General features: G+C 41.6%; 1 protein-coding gene and 1 non-coding gene across 8 annotated transcripts in view; one reads left to right on the top strand and one right to left on the bottom strand.

The window, feature by feature from the left end:
- Window positions 1-23,242, top strand: part of NUP98 (nucleoporin 98) — a 130,978-nt gene that overhangs the window by 15,640 nt on the left and 92,096 nt on the right. For 4 of the 7 annotated variants that reach the window (XM_031653231.1, XM_031653233.1, XM_031653238.1 and 1 more), the window contains exons 2-10: window positions 2,216-2,319; window positions 4,482-4,583; window positions 4,690-4,866; window positions 7,383-7,522; window positions 9,668-9,775; window positions 11,463-11,643; window positions 14,643-14,806; window positions 20,210-20,347; window positions 22,527-22,665. In XM_031653231.1, coding sequence (XP_031509091.1) covers window positions 2,244-2,319; window positions 4,482-4,583; window positions 4,690-4,866; window positions 7,383-7,522; window positions 9,668-9,775; window positions 11,463-11,643; window positions 14,643-14,806; window positions 20,210-20,347; window positions 22,527-22,665 — 1,225 coding nt within the window. In that variant the 5' untranslated portion in view covers window positions 2,216-2,243. Of the gene's footprint in view, window positions 1-732; window positions 978-2,215; window positions 2,320-4,481; window positions 4,584-4,689; window positions 4,867-7,382; window positions 7,523-9,667; window positions 9,776-11,462; window positions 11,644-14,642; window positions 14,807-20,209; window positions 20,348-22,526; window positions 22,666-23,242 lie in introns of those variants that run through there. The other 3 variants (XM_031653232.1, XM_031653235.1, XM_031653234.1) reach the window with 3 other exon arrangements.
- On the bottom strand, window positions 2,916-2,974 carry LOC116269870. The gene has a single exon (XR_004177683.1). It is a non-coding gene; the product is annotated as a U7 small nuclear RNA (small nuclear RNA).

Below are 23,242 nucleotides of genomic sequence, written 5' to 3'. Positions count from 1 at the left end.
TGAACACGGCGTGAGTTTCCTAGAAGAAAAGATTACTCTACATACATTGTGTGGCTATAATAGAAAAATCATCATACCTGTCACAAAATCCAGATAAGCATGATTGGCTGTTTTCAGAGTTTTTATACTGAAAGTAGTTTACTTATTAACCTATTGTCTACTGGCAGATAAGAGGTAGCAGGCATCTAAATTTAAGGAAAATTTATGGAGGGGGGAAGCTCTTTTGAGTAAACTATACAGTTATTTTTATTCAGATGGGGGGTAACCAAACTTTTCTTTGTAGTCGTTCTTGGAACAGTTTGGTCCAGTTCATTAAATAACCAGGTGCATAGTTTGGATACAGGAGTGAAATAATTTATATGAGGTGAGGATTTTTGTTTGTTTTTGAGACAGAGTTTCGCTCTTGTCACCCATGCTGGAGTACAGTGGTGCAATCTCAGCTAACTGCAACATCTGCCTTCCAGGTTCAAGCAGTTCTCCTGCCTCAGCCTCCCAAGTAGCTGGGATTACAGGCATGCACCACCACATCTGGCTAATTTTTGTACTATTAGTAGAGACCGGCTTTCACTGTGTTGACCAGGCTGGTCTCGAACTCCTGAGCTCAGGTGATCCACCCGCCTTGGCCTCCCAAAGTGCTGGGATTACAGGTGTGAGCCACTGCGCCTGGCCAAGGTAAGGGTTTTTTTGTTTGTTTTTGAGACAGGGTCTCACCCTATCACCTTTGCTGGAGGGAAGTGGCAGGATCATGGCTCACGGCAACCTCCATCTCCTGGGCTCAAGCAATCCTCCCACCTCAGCCAACCAAGTAATTGGGACTGCAGTCCTCTGTCACCACACCAGTCCAACTTTGATTTTTTGTAGACAGGGCTCCACCATGTTGCCCAGGCTAGTCTCGAATTCCTGAACTCAAGCAATCAGCCAGCTTCAGCCCCCCGAGCTGCCGGGATTAGAGGTTGAGCCACTGTGCCTGGCCAGAGGTGAGGGATTTTCATCAAAGGTTTTCTGTAATCTTAGAAGTAGAAGATAGATAAGTAGGGGACCATAGAGAATAGTCTTAAAACGTAATCTCAAAGAGAATATCAGGGCACCAGAATCTCTGGGATTTAGAGATGGAAGGCAGGGCATGCATAATTTGAAAAACATTTACTATTATCATGTTTTATATCCCTCGAAGATAGGGGAAAAATAAACTTTGTAATGCAAACTGTGGAAAATAAAGTCTTGTCCAGGTGCGGTGGCTCATGCCTGTAATCCCAGCACTTTGGGAGGCCCAGGTTGGTGGACCACTTGAGATGAGGAGTTTAAGACCAGCCTGGCCAACATGGTGAAACCCTGTCTCTACTAAAAATACAAATAATTAGACACATGCCTGTAATCCCAGTTACTCTGAGACTGAGGCTGGAGAATAACTTGAACCCAGGAGGAGGAGGTTGTAGTGAGCCACTGCATACCATTCCATTTCAAAAAAAGAAAAAAGAAAACCTGACAAAAATGTTAGCTTTTTAGGTGGTTGGGGTAACAGACTGTGGTTATAATTTTTTTTTTTTTTTTTTTTTTGAGACAGAGTCTCGCTCTGTCGCCCAGGCTGGAGTGCAGTGGCGCGATCTCGGCTCACTGCAAGCTCCGCCTCCCGGGTTCACGCCATTCTCCTGCCTCAGCCTCCCGAGTAGCTGGGACTACAGGCGCCCGCCACCGCGCCCGGCTATTTTTTTGTATTTTTTAGTAGAGACGGGGTTTCACCGTGTTAGCCAGAATGGTCTCGATCTCCTGACCTCGTGATCCGCCCGTCTCGGCCTCCCAAAGTGCTGGGATTACAGGCTTGATGTGGTTATAATTTTTGATGGGTATGATTCATAACCTCCTAGGTGGATCATATAAACACCTTGCCTTGTACATCTAAAATACTTACTGATTAAAAAGGGGACTTAGGTAAAAAAAAAAAAAAAAGATTGAAAACATTATTTTAAATGGATGGTTAATGTTGGGATCTAAAGTTTTACCTCAAATTATGAAGTTTAACCTTACTGTTCGGCTCGAACATTGTAGATTAAGGATCATTTTACAAGGTTTATTTTATCATACAGTTTGAGGATATTGAATGAAAGTATATACGATAGTTTGAATAGGCCTAAGTTTGTGGAATGATAGATTTTCTAAAACAATTACATTCCATTTTGTGGTCTTTAAGAGAGTGATAATGTTTTCTTTTTCCCAGCTTTCTGAAACAAAGACTCATTTTGAAGATGTTTAACAAATCATTTGGAATACCCTTTGGGGGTGGCACAGGTGGCTTTGGCACAACTTCAACATTTGGACAGAGTAAGTTTTTAAAAAGGATAAAAGGGGGAAACCTTAATTACTCTCTTACTAAGAACAACTCCACTCTGATAAGCTTTAGGTGGGAATTTTATTTATACTTTCATATTTATAGCAAAGTCATCTTGAAAAAATAACTAGGATAAGATCTCTTTAACAGTGTTTAAGAAAGTAGAAATAAATTCTAAGTTTTCATGGCCTTCTTCTGATCATCAGTAGAAGATACTTAAAATATTTGCATTATTTTGTTTAACAGAAAGTTATAATTTGTTACTGATTTTCAGACCAGAAAATAATTCTTTTAATGTTGAAGTCTAAAATGCAATTATGAAATAACTGCCCTGGAATTTACCCTGTGAACATGATGTGACATTCAAATGTCACAGAAATGTTAAAATGTGGAAGTGTCTAATCCCCATCAACCCTCCTGAGATCTAACTCCCTCCCTATCCAGTATTGTATATGACTAATGTCTTATACAATATCGTATATGACTCATTGCCTGTAGCAATCCTTATTTACATTTAAACTTTTTTTTGGAGATTTTGTTTGTTTGTTTGTTTTTTTACCAGAAAGCCCCCCCCCAAAAAAATTTTTTTTTTTTTCCAGTAAAAACTGGGAACCCTGCTAGACAAATTCTAAAAGAACTGTGACACTTTGTTAAAAATGTTTATACTCATCCAAGGCTGGAAAGAATGGTATAATGAACTCTTGTGTACTTATATCCCAACTTTAACAATGAGCATTTTCCCAGTCTTGTTTTTATCTCTTTCTTTCCAGGGGGAGGAGAGCATCTTAACAGAATATTTTAAATCCCAGAAACTTTCTCTAATTGATGAAATTTATTTATTTATTTTTTGAGATAGGATCCTGCACTTTCACTGAGGCTGGAGTACATTGGCAGTATCATGGTTCACTACAGCCTCAACCTCCCAGACCCAAGCAATCCTCATACCTCAGCCTCCTAAGTAGCTGGGACCACAGTTGCACACCACCATGCCTGGCTCATTTTTCTCAGCTCGCTGTAACCTCCACCTCCTGGGTTCAAGCAGTTCTCCTGCTTAAGCCTGCTAAAGCGAGGGGATTACAAGCATAAGCCATGGCACTGGGCTAAGGATTCTTTAAGAAGCATAACTAACAAGCCTCTATCATACCTAATAAAATTAATAATAGAGGAAGTTTGTTTTTTTTTTTTTGAGGTGGAGTCTCACTCGGTCACCCAGGATGGAGTGCAGTGGCGCGATCTCGGCTCACTGCAACTTCTGCCTCCTGGGTTCAAGCAGTTCTCCTGCCTCAGCCTCCCGAGTAGCTGGGACTATAGGCGCCCACCACCAGGCCCGGCTAATTTTTTTTTTTTTTTGTATTTTAAGTAGAGATGGGGTTTCACCGTGTTAACCAGCATGGTCTCGATCTCCTGACCTCGTGATCCGCTCACCTCGGCCTCCCAAAGTACTAGGATTACAGGCGTGAGCCACCGCGCCTGGCAAGGAAGTTTTCTTAAGTGGTCCTGACCTCGTTTTTAGAGAACTCTGGATCCATGTCTGTGGTTTTTAACTAAAAGTGCCCGTCACAGTCACCTTTGGAAGTTTTATTCAAAATACATATCTCATCAAAAATTATAGAATTAGAATTTCTGGAGTTGAAACCTGGACGTGCGTATTTTGAAAAAGCTTCCCAGGTTGTTCTGATGTGTTCCCCTGATGAAAGACCATTTATCTCAGTGACTATGGAGTGTCACTAATTTTTTTGAATTTTTAGTAGAGGCAGAATTTCACCATGTTGGTCAGGCTGGTCTTGAACTCCTGACCTCAAATGATTCGTCCGCTTTGGCCTCCCAGAATGCTGGGATTACAGATGTGAGCCACTGCGCCCGGCCAGCACTTTTCTTTTTATTTTTTTAATCTATGAACATCTGTAACTTTTATTGAAAAGTCACTCATTTTGACTTCAAATTTTCATACTTACCCTGGGGACAATGAATAAAATGTCTGTGTCTTGGTTTTTACTCTGTAATTCATACTCTGATGGGAGTTTGAAAAAATGTTTTCAATTAGACTAGTAGTTCAAATTCAGAAGTTTAAGAAATATTAAAACGCCTTTTCATTTGGTCATCTTATGCAGATTTTATTCTAAATTCTAATTTAATCTGGATTTTGCTTTTGCAGATACTGGCTTTGGCACTACCAGTGGAGGGGCATTTGGAACATCTGCATTTGGTTCTAGCAACAATACTGGAGGCCTGTTTGGAAATTCACAGACTAAACCAGGTAGGGTCTTCATTTGTGATATAACTGGTTTGTTTGTAGCTGGTATAGGCATTGACTTAGCGGCTCTGATCTACTTAACTTTTTCCCTCCTTCTCCATCTCCTCAGGAGGATTATTTGGAACCAGTTCATTTAGCCAGCCAGCTACCTCCACAAGCACTGGCTTTGGGTTTGGTACATCAACAGGAACAGCAAATACCTTGTTTGGAACTGCAAGCACAGGGACCAGTCTTTTCTCATCCCAAAACAATGCCTTTGCACAAAATAAACCAACTGGCTTTGGGAGTAAGTAGGATATTGCTAGAGCTCTGCATCTAATAATTTGGTTTGCTTATTGAATGTGTTGTCTTTTCTCCTTTTTTCTATGTTCATCTACCCTCTTTTCCCGCTAATTGGCAAAAATATGGGAAGAGGAAAACTTCAATATGTACTGAAAAGGTTAATAGGCTGAAAAGGAAGACAGCATGTACATCTCTATAAGGATGGAAATTTGAAGTACTGTTACTTAAGGGATATGCAGAGGAAGAGCTTTCTGATGTAGAATGGCCAGAGAAAGGGTGAAAAGCCAGGTCAGAGTAGTGTAGTTCATGTTAAGATGGGAGAATTTCAAGGAGGAATATGTTATAGTCAGCCATATTGTGCTGCAGAGGCACCTTCTTGTCTCTGTTTTATATTTGGCATGAAGAGACTAGAGCAGGAATGACATATTGGACATGACATGGTTACTCCTCCATTCTTTGTCCATGCAGATGTTTTTATTTGATGGCTTTTTTCACTTTAAGTCCAAACATGTCTTGGGGATACTTCTCCACACAGCGCTATACTTTGAGGCAACCACTGCTAGTTCATCAGGTATGCCTTATCAAATGATGCCATTCCTGGCACAAGAGTATAGAAGAATGAATAGTTAGCCAGCCGTCAGTATTTTCCAGAGGGAAAGTTGTTTGTATAACATTGAAATATTTAACCATAACAATATATAATACAGTCTAAAGTAGTAATTCAAAAGAAATGTGCCTATTTGCTTTAAACTATATATTAAGACATGTTTTAGAAAGAAGAAGTAACAGTTTGCCAGTGAGAAATCGTAGGACTCTTTAACGTGGTAACTAGGATGTTACTAATTCTAAATATTGGCAATACATTTCTATTGCTTAGTAAATTGGCACCATATATATAACCTCTTTTTTTTTGAGATGGAGTCTCGATCTTTTACCCAGACTGGAGTGCAGTGGCGTGATCTCTGCTCACCACTGCAACCTCTGCCTCCCCCGTTCAAGCGAGTCTCCTGCCTCAGCTTCCCGAGTAGTTGGGACTTACAGGCACCCGCTGTCATGCCTAGCTAATTTTTATATTTTTAGTAGAGATGGGGTTTCACCATATTGACCAGGGTGGTCTCAAACTCCTGACCCTCGTGTTCCATCTGCCTTGGCCTCCCAAAGTGCTGGGATTACAGGCGTGAGCCACCGCACCTGGCATAACTTCTTTAGAAGTAGTGTCTCTGATACTTTCAGCAATATATTCCTTAGCAACAATTAAATTCATTTATGTGTAATTTTTTTTAAGTCAGCTTTTTGGAAACGTAAAGTAATCCAAGGATTTTCTATTTCTTTATTAGTTTCTGTAAAGTAATTGACAGTGACTGCTAATTTTTCTGAAATTTTAGGGTGTGAAATTTTCCATTAACCTATATTTGATTTCTCTAATAGGATCACTTGTATATTCTAAAGTTTTCGGTTGTGTGTAGGTATATGTCATAATGTATGTAAATAAAATGTACTGTGACCACTCTTGAAGTCTGTGCCAAGATGTTTTCAGAAAGACAAGTTCATTCAGCATCTAGTTAAACGAGAAAAGGAGAAATGAGATAAAATTTATGATGAAACAAGGTATTTCTTTTAAGTTGTCTTCCAAGTGTGACCTTAGGTCTTTATGGACACTTACCTGACCAAAGGATTCAGACTTTGTTTCACTTGAAAGTTGTGAGCTTGGAAGTATGTATTTTTCTGTATGAAATTTCTGTTTGGGCCAGGCGCGGTGGCTCATGCGTGTAATCCCAGCACTTTGGGAGGCAAAGGTGGGTGGATCACGAGGTCAGGAAATCAAGACCATCCTGGCTAACAACAGTGAAACCTTGTCTCTACTGAAAAAAAAAAAAAATACAAAAAATTAGCCGGGTGTGGTGGCGGGCTAACCAGTAGTAGTCCCAGCTACTCAGGTGGCTGAGGCAGGAGAATGGCGTCAACCCGGGAGGCGGAGGTTGCAGTGAGCTGAGATCGCGCCACTGCACTCCAGCCTGGGCTACACAGCGAGACTCGGTCTCGGAAAAAAAAAAATTTCTATTTGAATATATTTGCTTGGGAGACTTGAAAGGTAAAAAATTTCAGGATGTGACACCAGGTGCAGTGACTCACACCTGTAATCCCAGCACTTTAGGAGGCCGAAGTGGGAGGATTGTTTGAGCCCAGCAATTTGAGACTAGCCTGAGCAGCATGGCAAGAGGCACTCTCTACAAAAATTAAAAAAAAAAAATTAGCTGAGTGTGGCGGCACATGCCTGTGGTCCCGGCTACTTGGGAGACTGAGGCAGGAGTATTGCTTGAGCCTGTGAGGTCAAGGCTGCAGTGAGCTGTGATTGTACCACTGCACTCCATCCTAGGAGACAGAGCAAGACCCTGTCTTAAAAAAAAAAAATTGAGAATGTGAAAAAGTACTGTGGCGCTAGTGCCATAGCCCAATTCCAAGGCATCTTATAGATTCTTAAATTTCTTACTGTTATCATCTCATTTTTCTTATTTTTAGATTTTGGAACCAGTACTAGCAGTGGAGGACTCTTTGGAACCACAAATACCACCTCTAATCCTTTTGGCAGCACATCTGGCTCCCTCTTTGGGCCAAGTAGTTTTACAGCTGCTCCTACTGGGACTACTATTAAATTTAACGTATGTATTTTCTTCCAATCTTTGTGGAATGTTTTTTCCCGCATGTATATTTCTTTGCAGGATGAATAGTAAAATTGCTTCTCATCCAGCTTAGCTTGACACTTCCTGAACAATGTGTTAAAAACAAGTTGTATAGTAGACAGGGAAACTTGTGAAATGCAAATCTAGATTATGATGTATATTTGAATTAGGCTCATCCCAATCAAATGTGTATTCATAAAATTTTATAATAAGCTGGTATAAGGTAGAATTTGAATTTACTGTGTTAAAAATTTGCTTCTGAATGGTCAGCTGTTGGTTTGGTTTGGTTTAGTTTGGTTTGTTTTGTTTTAAGACGGAGTTTCACTCTTGTTGCCCAGGCTGGAGGGCGGTGGTGTGATCTCAGCTCACTGCAGCCTCCACCTCTTGGGTTCAAGTGATTCTCCTGCCTCTGCCTCCCGAGTAGCTGGGATTACAGGAGTCCACCTCCACACCTAGCTAATTTTTTTGTAGTTTTAGTAGAGATGGTGTTTCACCGTGGTGGCCAGGCTGGTCTTGAACTCCTGACCTCGGGTGATCTGCCCACCTCTGCCTCCCAAAGTGTTGGGATTACAGGCGTGAGCCACCATGCCCGGCCTGGTCAACTATTCTTTATGGAAATAAAGAATAGGGGGCAAATAAGAGTAACTCATCAACATTCTGTACCAGATTAAAAATACAGGTTTTGTTGATGAAATGGCTAAATGGGGCCATAAAGTTTTTTTGTGTGTGTGTGTGTGTGTGTGTGTGTTTTTGAGAGGGGTTGAGTGGCGGGCTAGAGTGGAGGATTTTGTTTACAGAAACATACGGAATACCACTTGATGTAAATATTTGGGGGATTCTTAGGGTACGCTGGAAGTGCAGTTAGCCTAATGGAAATCTTTGGCAGAAATAAAACTTGTTAAAATATACTCCAGAAAATGAAGAATTTCTCAGGTAAATTGGTTAATTCATAGTACTAAATTTACAACCCCGAATTTAAAGTTAAAATATAAACGATAGTGAAAAATACTGTGTGATGCCTTTTGTAAAGCACAATAGTTGAGAAAACTGGCAGTACAAGCAGGAATCATTAGTTTTACTTATTGTGCCTTTTTCCTTTTAAGGTTATCGGGGAAAAACAGGTTTCCATATTTCTTTTTTTTTTTTCTCTGAAGATAGACTGGAGTGCAGCGGTGCAATCTTGGCTCACTGCAACCTCCGCCTCTTCGGTTCAAGTGATTCTTCTGCCTCAGCCTCCCAAGTAGCTGGGATTACAGGCACCCACCCAAGCTAATTTTTGTATTTTTAGTACAGATAGGGTTTCACCATGTTGGCCAGGCTGGTCTTGAACTCCTGACCTCAAGCGATCCACCCACCTCGGCCTCCCAAAGTGCTGGGACTACAGGCGTGAGCCACTGTGCCTGGTCGGTTTCCATATTTTTGTTGTTGTTGTTGTTGTTGTTGTTGCTGTTTTTTGAGATGGAGTCTCACTCTGTTGCCCAGGCCAGAGTGCAGTGGCGCAATCTTGACCCACTGCAACCTCCACTTCCCGAATTCAAGCGATTCTCCTGCCTCAGCCTCCTGAGTAGCTGGGACTACAGGTGCGTGCCACCATGCCTGGCTAATTTATTGTTGTTTTTTTTTTATTTTTTAGTAGAGACAGGGTTTCACCATATTGGCCAGGCTGGTCGCAAACTCCTGACCCTGTGATCCACCCGCCTCGGCCTCCCTGAGTGCTAGGATTACAGGCGTGAGCCACCGTGCCCGGCCCTCTGTATTTTTTTAATGCAACATTACAGGGCAGAATAGAAAGGAGAACTTAGATATAGAGGTTTAAATGTATATATTGGGTAAAACTTTCCTTGTGCATAGTATTACATGTATTTTAGCATGTAATTGGATGGCTTGGGTTATGGGATTAATCCTTGGGTTTGTGATTACTTTGTTACTAAGATTGATTTATTCAGATAATCTTGATGTGGGGAGAGATCAGAAATGCAGTATATTTAATCAAACACCCTTGAAACCATCTCAGTATAAAAGACCTGGGAGGACTAGTTTTAGAGTTCAGTGGTTGAGAAATTGTGTCTGAGAGAGCAGCAATATAAAACTCGGACCTACAAATTTGCCTTTATTTCTTTGTAGCCTCCAACTGGTACAGATACTATGGTCAAGGCTGGAGTTAGCACTAACATAAGTACCAAGCACCAGTGTATTACTGCTATGAAAGAATATGAAAGCAAGTCACTAGAGGTCAGTAAAATACAATACAGAATGTCAGTCTAACCTTTTTGATTCTATTGGAATGTAGCTTTTAAAAATGGTTTTGATTATCTTTAGGATAGAGGGGTTCAGTTTGGGTTTATGTAAAAAATTAACCGAATTATTTTTAAAAATCAAGTATTATTTCTAGATATCTACTTGTTTAGGCAGGGATAATATTCAGGGATATGTGAAGGTATAGCACCCCAATGGTCTTTTTTTTTTTTTTTTTTTTTTTTTTTTTAGCTTTTTTGCCCAGGTTGGAATGCAGTGACACAATCACAGCTCATTGCAGTCTCAGCTTCCCAGGCTTCATGTCCTTAGCCTCTCAAATAGCTGGGACTGCTGGCATGTGCCCCATGCCCAGCTAATGTTTAAAAATTTTTTTGTAGAGATGAGGTCTTACTACGTTGCTCAGGCCGGTCTCAAACTCCTGAGCTCAAGTGATCTTTCTTCCTCGGCCTCCCAGTGTGCTGGGATAACAGGCATGAGCCCCTGAGCCCAGTCTAATCGTCTGTTCTGATTGGATGTTGCTTCTGTTACGCTGGGCAGTGTGTATGCATGCATATGAAGGTGTTTTTAGTAAAACTATGCAAAGTCATACAGCTTAATAAAAGTTTTTCTTTTTTTTTTTTTGAGCCAGTGTCTCTGTCACCCAGGCTGGAGTGCAGTGGCGCATCTTGGCTCACTATGACCTCTGCGTCCCAGGTTCAAGCAATTCTTGCACCTCAGCCTCCCTGGTAGCTTGGATTACAGGTGTGGGCCACCACACCCAGCTAAATTTTTTTTTTTTTGAGATGGAGTCTTGCTCTGTTGCCTAGGCTGGAGTGCAGTGGCGTGATCTCAGCTCACTATAAACGCTGCCTCCTGGATTTAAGCAGTCTCCTGCCTCAGTCTCCGGAGTAGCTGGGATTGCAGCTGCACGCCCCTATGCCCAGCTAATTTTTGATTTTTTGTAGAGACAGGATTTTGCTGTGTTCGCCAGGCTGTTCTTGAACTCTGGCTTTGTGATCCATCCGCCTTGGCCTCCCAAAGTGCCGGGGTTACAGGCATGAGCTGCAGCGCCCAGCCACATTATGTACTTCTTAATGGCTGTCTTTCAACATTGAGATACTCATCCATGTTGTTGAATGAAGTTAGTTTCTTCATTCTTATTGCTTATGTAGTAGGTTGTTGTACATTGTGATAGTCGTTCCCAATTGTAGTGATTGCTTCTTTCTGCATACCAAACTATGCTTGCTTTATTGAGCTGTGCCAGGAACATACTGACTTGAGACAAAATTGGTAAACTTTATTCTTTTTGTAAATTTTTTGCCCCACAGAATCTGCATCTTTTAATTCACTATAATTTTTATTTTATTTTTATATTTTAGGGCTAGGGAGAGTTAGGATTATTTTATGACATTTTACCAGAAGAGTGTATTGTTTGTAAAAGAAAACTGAGATTAAGATATGATTGACTCTTTGGCTTGTAGTTTTACAATAATTGTGGTATGAATTTTAGTGTTTGTTGGAAATGTTTTTCTTTAATGATATAATGTCATTCCTTAGTTTTCTCTCTTTTAGTCATGGTTCCTATGTGAAAGTAGAACTTGAATACTAAATTCAAGTATTTGCCTCCTAAATAATTATTTTTAGCTACATGTTAAGATTAGAAATATGTTTTCCCCCCCTTCAGGAACTTCGTTTAGAGGATTATCAGGCTAACAGGAAAGGCCCACAGAACCAGGTGGGAGCAGGTACCACAACTGGCTTGTTTGGGTCTTCTCCAGCCACTTCCAGTGCAACAGGACTCTTCAGTTCCTCCACCACTAATTCAGGCTTTGCATATGGTCAGAACAAAACTGCCTTTGGAACTAGTAAGCACTTGATATCATATTAGATTATATTAAGGAGAGACAGATAACTAAAACTAAAACATAATTGCCATTTTGGATTAAGTGCTATGGAGAAAAATAATAATTCAGGGATACCATAGGAATAGGAAGGAATGCCTGGATATATGTGGGGAAAGGGAGAAAGACAGTTTAAGATGAAGATGACTAAGGAATGCTTCACATGAGAAGGTGATGTTTGAGCAGTGACGTATCTGAAGAAGATGAAAGAGCAAGTTGTACAGATTGCTGGGAGAAGAACATTCCAGCTAGTGGAAACTGAGTCTAAAAACTCTTGAGTTTTGGCCATTTGAAGAGAGGGCAAGGGAAAATACTGGGGGATGTGGGGGCCATATTTTATACAACTTTGTAGACTAATATCAAGACTTGAATTTTTACTTGATTTAGGAAATCCTGAGAGTTGTTTAGACAGAGAAGTCATGTGATTGTGAGTGAAGGGTGATTCTGAAGTCTCCTATATTGAGAGTAGGTGGTAAGAAAGAGGAGAAACAAATTACTTAGAAAGCTATTACCAGCATGAGAGGTGTTAGTGGCTTGGGCAAGGATGGAAAAGAGGCCAAGTGTGGTGGCTTATGCCTGCAATCCTAGCACTTTGGAAGGCCAAGGCAGGTGGGTTGCTTGAGGTCAGGAGTTCAAGACTAGCCTGGCCAACATGGTAAAACCCTGCCTCTACTAAAAATATGAAAATTAGTTGGACATGGTGGCAAGTGCCTGTAATCCCAGCTACTTGGGAGGCTGAGGCAGGAGAATCCCTTGAACCTGGGGGGCAGAGGTTGCAGTGATCTGAGATCACACCATTGCACTCTAGCCTGGGTGACAGAGCAAGACTCTGTCTCAAAATAATAAGGATGGAAAAGAAAAAAGATGAGGTTCTGGACCCAGTTTGATTATAGAACTGATGGGATTTGCTGATGGATTGGTTTAATGTGGGATGTGAAAGAGGAGTTAAAGATGATGACTAATTTACTTTACAAAAATACTACTTTTGCAAAAGTAATGCACATATATGATACAAAGTTCACAAAATATAGAAAACTAACCAGAGGTTATATACTTTGCTTCTACACTTTCTCCATCCACCAGTTTGCCTCTGTATAGAAAAGCAAAAATTAGAGCTTTTCATAGCCTTCTGAAGAGATGTATATACACATACACACACAAAAATACATACTTAAGTGATATTTAACCTACTTTTTCTTTTCTCTTTTTGAGACAGGGTCTTAGGTTCTTACTCCTATTGCCCATGCTGGAGTGCAGTGGTGTGATCACAGCTCACTGCAGCCCCGACTTCCTGGGCTTAGGTGATTCTCCTACCTCAGCCACTCTATAGGCATGTGCCACCACACCCAGCTAATTTTATTTTATTTATTTATTTATTTTTTGAGTTGGAGTCTCACTGTTGCTCAAGCTGCAGTGCAGTGCAACCTCCAACTCCCAGGTTCAAGTGATTCTCCTGCCTCAGCCTCCTGAGGAGCTGGGGTTACAGGCGCCCACCACCATGCCTGGCTAGTTTTTTATATTTTTAATAGAGTTGGGGTTTCACTACGTTGGCTAGGCTGGTCTCAAACCCCTGACATCAGGCGATTAACCAGCCTCGGCCTCCCAGAGTGCTGGGATTATAGGTGTGAGCTATGGTGCCAAGCCCTAATTGTTTTGTTTTTTCAGACGGAGTTTCGCTCTGTCGCCCAGGCTGGAGTGCAGTGGTGTGATCTCAGCTCACTGCATCCTCCACCTCCCAGGTTCAAGCAATTCTCTGCCTCAGCCTCTGAAGTAGCTGGGATTACAGACGCCCACCACCATGCCTGGCTGATTTTTTTGTATTTTTAGTACAGATGGGGTTTTATCATCTTGGCCAGGCTGATCGGAACTCCTGACCTCAGGTGATCGCCCATCTCAGCCTCCCAGCTTGCTGGAATTATAGGCATGAGCCACCGTGCCTGCCAGCATTGGCTAATTTTTGTATTTTTAGTAGAGACGGGGTTTTGCCATGTTGACCAGGCTGATCTCGAACTCCTGGCCTCAAGCAATCTGTCTGCTTCAGCCTCCCAAAGTACTGAGATTACCAGTGTGAACCACCATGTCCATCCTAATGTACTTTTCAATCTTGATATTCCATGATTTAGTTAGTATGCGTTTTGTTTGTTTGTTTGTTTTTGAGACACAGTCCCACCTTGTTGACCGGGCTAGAGTGCAGTGGAGCAATCATAGCTCACTGCAGCCTTGAACTCTTGGGCCCAAGTAATATTCCCACCGTTCTGCCTGGCTAATGTTTCTTAATTTTTTCTGTTTTTTGGTGGGAGTTGGAGGACACTGTCTAGCTCTGTCACCCAGGCTGTCGTGCAGTGGCTCCATCACAGCTCCCCACAGCCTCAAACTCCCAGGCTCAAGCCATACTCCCACCTCAGTCTCCCTAGTAGCTAAAACCACAGGCACAAGTCATTATGCCTGACTAATTTTTACAATTTTTTTGTAGAGATGGGGTCCCATTGTGTTGCCTATGCTGTTCAGGAACTCCTGTCCTCAAGTGATCCTCCTGCCTTGGCCTCCCAAAGTGTTGTTATTACAGATGTGAGCCACTGTGCCTGGCCCATATTCATTATTGAATATTACATATCAGACTCTGGGCTGGATATATTCATGTAAAGAAGAGGCCTTTGTTCTCAGTAACTTAGACTAGCAAGTTTAAAATACACATGCTGACTTCTAGTGTATTATCTTGTAAAATAGAAGGAAGCTGTGGACTTACAAGGGAAGATCATTTAGCCTAGTTAGACTTCTTGGGGTCAGGGTGTTATTACGAAGTTAAAGTTTAAATCTAGAGTTAGGTGAAGGATGGAAAATGAAAAGGTTATCAAGTAGTGAATGAAGGGTAGTAGATAACATAAGGACTTGAAATAACTGGATAATGGAAGGTTTTGTATTTTTGGGTGTTTACATTTTTTTTCTTTTCTTTTTCCTAAAAGGTACAACTGGATTTGGAACAAATCCAGGTGGTCTCTTTGGCCAACAGAATCAGCAGACTACCAGCCTCTTCAGCAAACCATTTGGCCAGGCCACAACCACCCAGAACACTGGCTTTTCCTTTGGTAATACCAGCACTCTAGGACAGCCAAGCACCAACACCATGGTAAGGAAACAGACCGTTATTTACCTCCAAGTCTTACTTGTAGAGTTAAATAATCATGTCTAACTAGCAAATTCTACCTCTACTGCAGATCTTAAGAGTTGAGGGTATTTAATGAAGGGAAGAGAACAAAGTCTTAGAATAATTAAGACCTAGATTCTAGCCTGGGCTCTACTCTTTACTTGTTGAGATGCTGTTGAGGTGGTCACTTATCTTTTCTGAAAGTATTTTTCTCATCACTAAGTAGGAACTACTTAGTGGGCTGGACTTGGCCCTCTTGAAGCTATGCCTTGGAAGATTGACTATAGCCATTCTATAGGGGATAGGAGAAAATACTTACTACTGACTATATTTTGGAATATAGCCAACAACAGGAACTAAGGGAGCTTTCATCTAGTTCCCTTAGGGGGAATCGTACAAAGAAATTTTTTGTTTTTTTTGTTTTTTTTAAAGGGAGACCTACAACTTAGAGCCATACTGTGTCCAAAGAGAAGGTCCTTATGGTCATTACTAGTTTATTTCTAGGGACCTTTTTTAGGGAAGTATGAAATTAAAGAATGAAGTGATATGTGAGTAATTGATCCGAACTTGGAATTTGCCTTGTCTTAAAATTAGAGATACTTTTACTGATTAAAAAACAAGTATGGGCTGGGCACAGTAGTTTATGCCTGTAATCCCATCACTGCCGAGGTGGGCAGATCACTTGAATCAGGAGTTCGAGACCAGCCTGGCCAACATGGTAAAACCCCGTTTCTGCTAAAAGTACAAAACTTAGCCAGGCACAGTGGTTGGTGCCTGTAATCCTGACTACTTGGGAGGCTGAGGCACAAGAATAGCTTGAACCCAGGGGGAGGCAGAGGTTGCAGTGAGCTAGGATCGCTCCGTGGCACTCCAACCTGGGCAACAAAGCGAGACTTAATCTCAAGGAAAAAAAAGTATGCTTGTACCCCCAGGTCTTCAAAATACTAGATGACTGCTTTCAGTACATATGAAAAAGATCAGCCGGGCATGCTGGCTCATGCCTGTCATCCTAGCACTTTGGGAGGCTGAGGTGGGGTGGATCATGAGGTCAGGAGTTCAAGACCAGCCTGGCCAACATGGTGAAACCCTATCTCTACCAAAAATACAAAAATTAGCTGGGCATGGTGGCAGGTGCCTGTAATCGAAGCTACGCAGGAGGCTGAGGCAGGAGAATTGCTTAAACCCAGGAGGCAGAAGTTGCAGTTGAGCCGAGATTGTGCCACTGCACTCCAGCCTGGGCGACAGAGCGGGACTCCATCTCAAAACAAACACACAAACAAACAAACAAAAAAGGATCGTAATCCATGACTAAATGGGATTTATCCAAGGAAGATTGGTTCAACATATCATCATTAATCATTGTAATACACTGTGGTAATATAATTTAAAAAACAACCACATGATCACCTCAGTAGATATAGATAAAACATTTGACACTTTTACATGATAAAAACACTGAAGGAAGAACAAGAAGGAACCCAGAATAGCCAAAACAATTTTGAAAAACAACAAGTTGGAGGACCCTCAGGCTTCTCTCTCTCTTTTTTTTTTTTTTTTTTTGAGACGGATTTTTCGCTCTTGTTGCCCAGGCTGGAGTGCAATGGCACGATCTCAGCTCACTGCAGCCTCTGCCTCCCAGGTTCAAGAGATTCTCCTTTCTCAGCCTCCCACATAGCTGGGATTGCAGGCGTGCGCCACCATACCCAGCTAATTTTGTATTTTTAGTAGAGCCGGGGCTTCACCATGTTGGTCAGGCTGGTCTCGAACTCCTGACCTCAAGTGATTCACCTGCCTCGGCCTCCCAAAGTGCTGGGATTACAGGCATGAGCCACCGTGCCCGGCCTTCATGTTTCTCAATTTTATTTATTTTTCTAAGACAGGCTTCGCTGCAGTTACCCATGCTGGAGTGCAGTGGCGTGAACTCAGCTCACTTCATCCTCCGCCTCCTGGGCTAAGCGATCCTCCCACCTCACCTCCCAAGTAGCTGGGACTACAGGCAGGCACCACCATGTCCAGCTAATTTTTGTAGTTTTTGTAGAGATGGGTTTTCATTGAGTTATCCAGGCTGGTCTCGAGCTTCTGGGCTCAAACAATCTGCTCTCCTTGCACTCCCAAAGTGCTGAGATTACCTTTTAGCCAGGCCTTTTAGCACATGATTGTCGTCCCAGCTACTCAGGAGGCTGAGGTCGGGGAATCACTGAGGTCAGGTGTGAGCAGCTATATCTGGCTTTACTTCTCAATTTTAAAACTTACTATAAAGCAATAGTAATTGTGTTACTGGCATAAGGAGAGACATAGACCAATTGAATAGAAGTGAGAGTCCAGAAATAAACCCTCACATTTGTAGACAATTGATTTTCAACAAGGATACCAAAACAATTCAGTGAAGAAGAATGGTCTTTTCAACATGTGGTGCTGAGACAACTGATTATTCACATGCAAAATAATGAGGTTGGATTCTTTCTTCACAGCACTGAGTTAACTACAAAAGTTAAAATTGATCAGTTTTTTGTTGTTTGTTTTTTGTTTGAGATAGTCTTGCTCTGTTGCCCAGACTGGAGTGCAGTAGCACGATCTTGGCTCACTGCAACCTCTGCCTCCTGGGTTCAAGCGGTTCTCTTGCCTTGGTCTCCCAAGTAACTGGAATTACATGTGCGCACCACCGTGCCTGGCTAATTTTTTTGTATTAAGTGGAGACAGGGTTTCACCTGTTGGCCAGGCTGGTCTCGAACACCTGACCTCAAGTGATCCGACTGCCTTGGCCTCCCAAAGTGCTGGGATTACAGGTGTGAGCCACTATGCCTGGCCAAAAATTGACCAAATTTCTTTTTTTTTTTTTTTGAGACGGAGTCTCGCTCTGTCGCCCAGGCTGGACTGCAGTGGCCGGATCTCAGCTCACTGCAAGCTCTGCCTCCCGGGTTTACGCCATTCTCCTGCCTCAGCCTCTGGAGTAGCTGGGACTACAGTCGCCTGCCGCCTCGCCCGGCTAATTTTTTGTATTTTTAGTAGAGACGGGGTTTCACTGGGTTAGCCAGGATGGTCTCGATCTCCTGACCTCGTGATCCACCCGTCTCGGCCTCCCAAAGTGCTGGGATTACAGGCTTGAGCCACTGCGCCCGGCCCAAATTGATCAAATTTCTAAATGCAAGGCTAAAATTATAAAATTGTTAGAAGAAACCTAGTTAGACAATAATATCTTAGATACAACACCAAAAGCAAAAGCAGAAAAAGAAAAAATAGATAAATTGGGCTTTTTCAAAATTAAAACCTTTTAGCCAGGCCTTTTAGCACATATTTGTCGTCCCAGCTACTCAGGAGGCTGAGGTTGGGGAATCACTGAGATCAGGAGTTAGAAGCTGCAGTGCACTATCATCGTGCTATGAATAGGCCACTGCACTCTAGCCTGAGTAAGGTAATGATACCCTATCTCTAAAAAAAAAAAAAGATGGCAGAAAAACATTTATGTATCAAGGGGATATCATCAAAATGAAAAGAAGACCTGTAAATGGAAGAAAATATTTGAAAATCGTATATGTGATATAGGACTTGTATCCAGGGTATATAAATAACTCTTATAATTCAGTAGTAAGACAATAACTTATTTAAAAAGGGCCCAGGATTTGAATTGACATTTCTCCAAAGAAGATACGTAAGTGGTGTGATAATATGCTTAACGTCCTAAGTCATCAGGGAAAGGCAAATGAAAACCAAAATGAAATACCACTTTGCACCTACTTGAAAGATATAATAAAGACAGTAATAGGCCAGGCATGGTGGCTCACGCCTTTAATCCCAGCACTTTGGGAGGCCAAGGTGGGCAGATCACAAGGTCAGGAGTTCGAGACTAGCCTGGACAACATGGTGAAACCCCGTCTCTACTAAAAATAACAAAAAATTATCCAGGCATAGTGGTGCCCGCCTGTTGTCCCAGCTACTCGGGGGGCTGAGGCAGGAGAATCTCTTGAACCTGGGAGGCGGAGGTTGTGGTGAGCCGAGATCGCGCTACTACACTCCAGCCTCGGTGACAGTGTGAGACCCAACAAAAACAAAAAAAAGCCAGTAGTAAGTATTGAACCTGGAGAAGTTGGAACCGTTATACATTGATGGTAGGAATGTAAAATGGTGCCACCCCGTTAAGAAAACAGTTTGGTGGTTCCTCAAAATGTTAAACAGAGTTATGATATGAACCAGCAGTTGCACATCTTGGGATTTACCAAAGAAAAATAAGACACAGACTTGTACACAAATGAACATGACAGCATTATTCATAATGACTAAAATGTAGAAATTACCTAAAGATCTATTAACAATGAATGGGTAACCAATTGTGGTATATGCATATAATGGAATATTGTTTAACCATAAATTGGAATGAAGTACTGATACATACTACAACACAGGTGAACCTTGAAAACGTGCTAATGAAACAAGTCTGTCACAAAAGACCACATTTTTAATGACTCCATTCATATTAAATGTTCAGAATTTTTAAAAAATCCACAGAAAAAGATTAATGGTTCCCTAGGGATGGGGAGTAATTGCTGATGGGTCTGGGATTTCTTTTGGGGGTAGTGAGAATTTAGATAGTAGGGATGGTTGCACAACTGTGAACACGCAAAACATCACTGAATAGTCCACTATAAATGAGTGAATTTTGTGGTGTGTGAATTGTGTCTCAATAAAACTTTAAAAAACAGCACAGTGAATTCCCTCTTCAGCAAGTCTATTAGCACAATATTTTTCCTTTATTAATGCATAAGTAAAATACATTGTTAAACATAGGATGATGCAGATTGCTCATTGGAAATGAGTATAGGAGTATAGTGTCTCATTTAGAATTAAGGCTTTTGGCTGGGTGCAGTGGCTCACGCCAGCGTTTTGGGAGGCCAAGGCAGATGGATCACCTGAGGTCAGGAGTTTGAGACCAGCCTGGGCACATTGTGAAACCCCATCTCTACTAAAAATGCAAAAATTAGCTGGATGTGGTGGTGTGCCCTTGTAGTCCCAGCTACTTGGGAGGCTGAGGCAACAGAATCACTTGAACCTAGGAGGCGGAGGCTGCAGTGAGCTGAGATTGTGCCACTGCACTTCAGCCTGGGCAACAGAACGAAACTCCATTATCAGAAAAAGGAATAAGGCTCTTTAACATAACACTACTACCTCAGTCCGTGTTGATTTATTTTCGCTGATTATTTTTGGTTACTTGATTTTAAGTCCACTCCCCAGCTTGATAGTGATTAGTTCTTTTCACCTAAATCTAAGTTATTTAGCCTAGTATTTGTCATTATAAGTTTGAAAAAATGGTAACTTTTTTTTTTGTTAATCTGAGACTCGATGCGGAAACTATTGTAGGGTATCTTTTAATCTATATAAACTTCTTTGCAGGGTTTATTTGGAGTAACCCAAGCCTCACAGCCTGGAGGTCTTTTTGGGACAGCTACAAACACCAGCACTGGGACAGCATTTGGAACAGGAACAGGTCTCTTTGGGCAGACCAATACTGGATTTGGTGCTGTTGGTTCGGTAGGTTTCTACAGTTGACTGTAATTTGAAGATGTCTGTAGATTTGTTAAAGGAATTTTCTTCTAAGGATTTGACTTTCTTGCAAGTATTTTTTTATTGGGTATATTATTGTACCAGCCTAATATGATTTGATTTTGAGAACAAAAGGCAATTTGATATAAGATGTAATTTCAGGTTAACTTCAGGTTTGTTTTCCATTAGTAAATTCTTTCCTTTTTAAAATTTCTTTGCCTCAGTGCTTATGTGCATAATGCTTCTGATAGCATTGGTTAAACTGTTGAGTCTAAATTCAAGTTCTTTTGCTTTGTTTGAATCAGATGATTTTTAACTCCTAGTTCTTCCCTCCTTTGTAGGTGATAAATTGGTATGATATTTGGGAATGAAATGTTTTTGGGGTTGATCAGGTTGTTGAAATTGTTGAGATACTCATGGAAGAAGCTTTGAACTTGCTGTTGTGAGTTGGTTAAAAAAAGAAAAAAGGGCCAGGTGCGGTGGCTCACGCCTGTAATCCTAGCATTCTGGGAGGCCGAGGCGGGTGGATCACCTGAGGTCTGAGTTCGAGACCAACCTGGCCAACATGGTGAAACCCCGTCTCTCCTGAAAATACAAAAAAACACTAGCCGGGTGTGGTGGTGGGTGCCTATAATCCCAGCTACTTGAGATGCTGAGGCAGGAGAATCACTTGAACCCAGGAAATGGAGGTTGCAGTGACCCAAGATCTCCCCATTACACTCTAGCCTGGGCAACAAGAGCAAAACTCCATCTTATAAAAAAGGAGCACAAAGTTCCTAAAACATATGGTCCTGTTTTCATGGAGATTGAAATTTCTCTTTTCTTTTTTTAAACTTTGGACAGATAATTGAGGTGAGAAATTGAGAAAATTAGATAATGCTTCAAGACATTCTAATACTTTTGTTGTGGTGGTGGTGGTGGTTGTTTTTGAAACTGAGTCTCGTTCTGTTGTCCAGGCTGTACTGCAGTGGCATGATCTTGGCTCACTGCAACCTCTCCCTCCCAGGCTCAAGTGATTCTCGTGCCTCAGCCTCCCAAGTAGCTGGGATTACAGGCATGTGACACCATACCAGGCTAATTTTTTTTTTTTCTTTTTTTTGGGACGGAGTCTCGCTGTGTTGACCAGGCTGTAGTACAGTGGCACACGATCTCGGCTCACTGCAGTCTCTGCCTCAGCCTCCTGAGTAGCTGGGATTACAAGGTGTCCGCCACCATGCCCAGCTAATTTTTGTATTTTTAGTAGAGATGGGGTTTCACCATGGTGGCCAGGACCTCATGACCCACCTGCCTTGGCCTCCCAAAGTGCTAGGAATACAGGCGTGAGCCACCACGCCTGGCCTTAATTTCTGTATTTTTTAGTAGAGGTGGGATTTTGCCATGTTGGCCAGGCTGGTAACTCATGGCCTCAAGTGATCCTCCCACGTTGGCCTTTCAAAGTGCTGGCATTACAGGCGTGAGCTACTGTGCCTGGCTTCCAGTACTTTCTAGTGACAGATTTATTGATGTATAGTCCACATGCCTTACAATTTGTCTCTTTAAAGTGTACAGCTAGGTGGTTTTTAGTATATCGACAAAATGTGCAACTATCGGTAGTTTCAGAACATACTCATTGTGCCAAAAAGAAATGCCATAGTCATTGGCAGTCACTCCCGATTTTCCTCTGATCATCTTAAGCCTGCTTTCTCTCTATGGATTTGACTATTTTGAACACTTCATGTAAATGGAATCATAATATATGGTCTTTTGTGATTGGTGTCTTTCACTTAGCGTAGCGTTTTCAAGGTTCGTCCATGTTGTAGCATGTTCAAAGTTTTTCTTGTAATGATTTCTTCTGGCAAAGTAAATATTTGCTACATGTCTCTTAACAGGTAAAAAGATATTTGATGGCCTTGTTATTTTTTTCTTTGCCTCACTGAAATCCGGTTTCATTGGATTCCTTGTGTTTCAGTGGTAATCCTTAGGGGTCACCATTAACTTTTCAGGCCAGAAGCATTCTGTGTTTATATTTTTTGATAGCCTTTATTCATCTTTCTTCTACCTTTTTTATAAATGTTGGGACATCTTTCCCCCACCCCGTACCCAATCCAATATACCTGAGGTAACCTGTATTTAGTTTGGTGTGTGTCTTAATATTATTTTAAATTTTCCTGTATTCTATTCTTTTTAGACCCTGTTTGGCAATAACAAGCTTACTACATTTGGAAGCAGCACAACCAGTGCACCTTCATTTGGTACAACCAGTGGCGGGCTCTTTGGTAACAAACCAACCCTGACTTTAGGAACCAATACAAACACTTCTAATTTTGGTACATATAAAAAGCAGGTTTGGCTCTCTTAAAGTTACACTGACTATACCACACATTATTCTCCTGATTCGTATGATTGGAAATATTTAAAAGTTCTCAGGTAAGCCATAGCTTGATGTGAAGTACCAGAGGGAAAGGTTTAAAGTCCTGGATATGGCTTGAGATAATTAGTAGGCATGTAAATTGCTTTTCATTTACTTTGGATTACCTCAGCAATAGCTGAGAAACCATAAAGGAAACACATTTGGTTAAGTGACACATTGTATGAGGCCAGGTTTCAAACCTGTGGTGGTATACAGGAGATACTTGGTTGTTCTTATTTTTGTTGTTGGTTTGTTGTGTTGTCTTGTTTTTGCTTTTTGTTTTTTGTTCTTTTTTTTTTTTGGTGGAGAACAGGGTCTTTATATCGCTTCAGCCTCCCAAAGTGCTGAGATTAGGTGTGAGCCACTGCAACTGGCCTGGTTATTCTTTTTTTTTTCTTTTTTTTTTGAGACGGAGTCTCGCTCTGTTGCCCAGGCTGGAGTGCAGTGGCCGGATCTCAGCTCACTGCAAGCTCCGCCTCCTGGGTTTACGCCGT

This window comes from Papio anubis, chromosome 12 (genome assembly GCF_008728515.1).
Source record: "Papio anubis isolate 15944 chromosome 12, Panubis1.0, whole genome shotgun sequence".
Taxonomy (NCBI): Eukaryota; Metazoa; Chordata; class Mammalia; order Primates; family Cercopithecidae; genus Papio; species Papio anubis.
The sequence above is the reverse complement of the archived record's forward strand: the minus strand, read 5'-3'. Positions and strand labels throughout refer to the sequence as shown.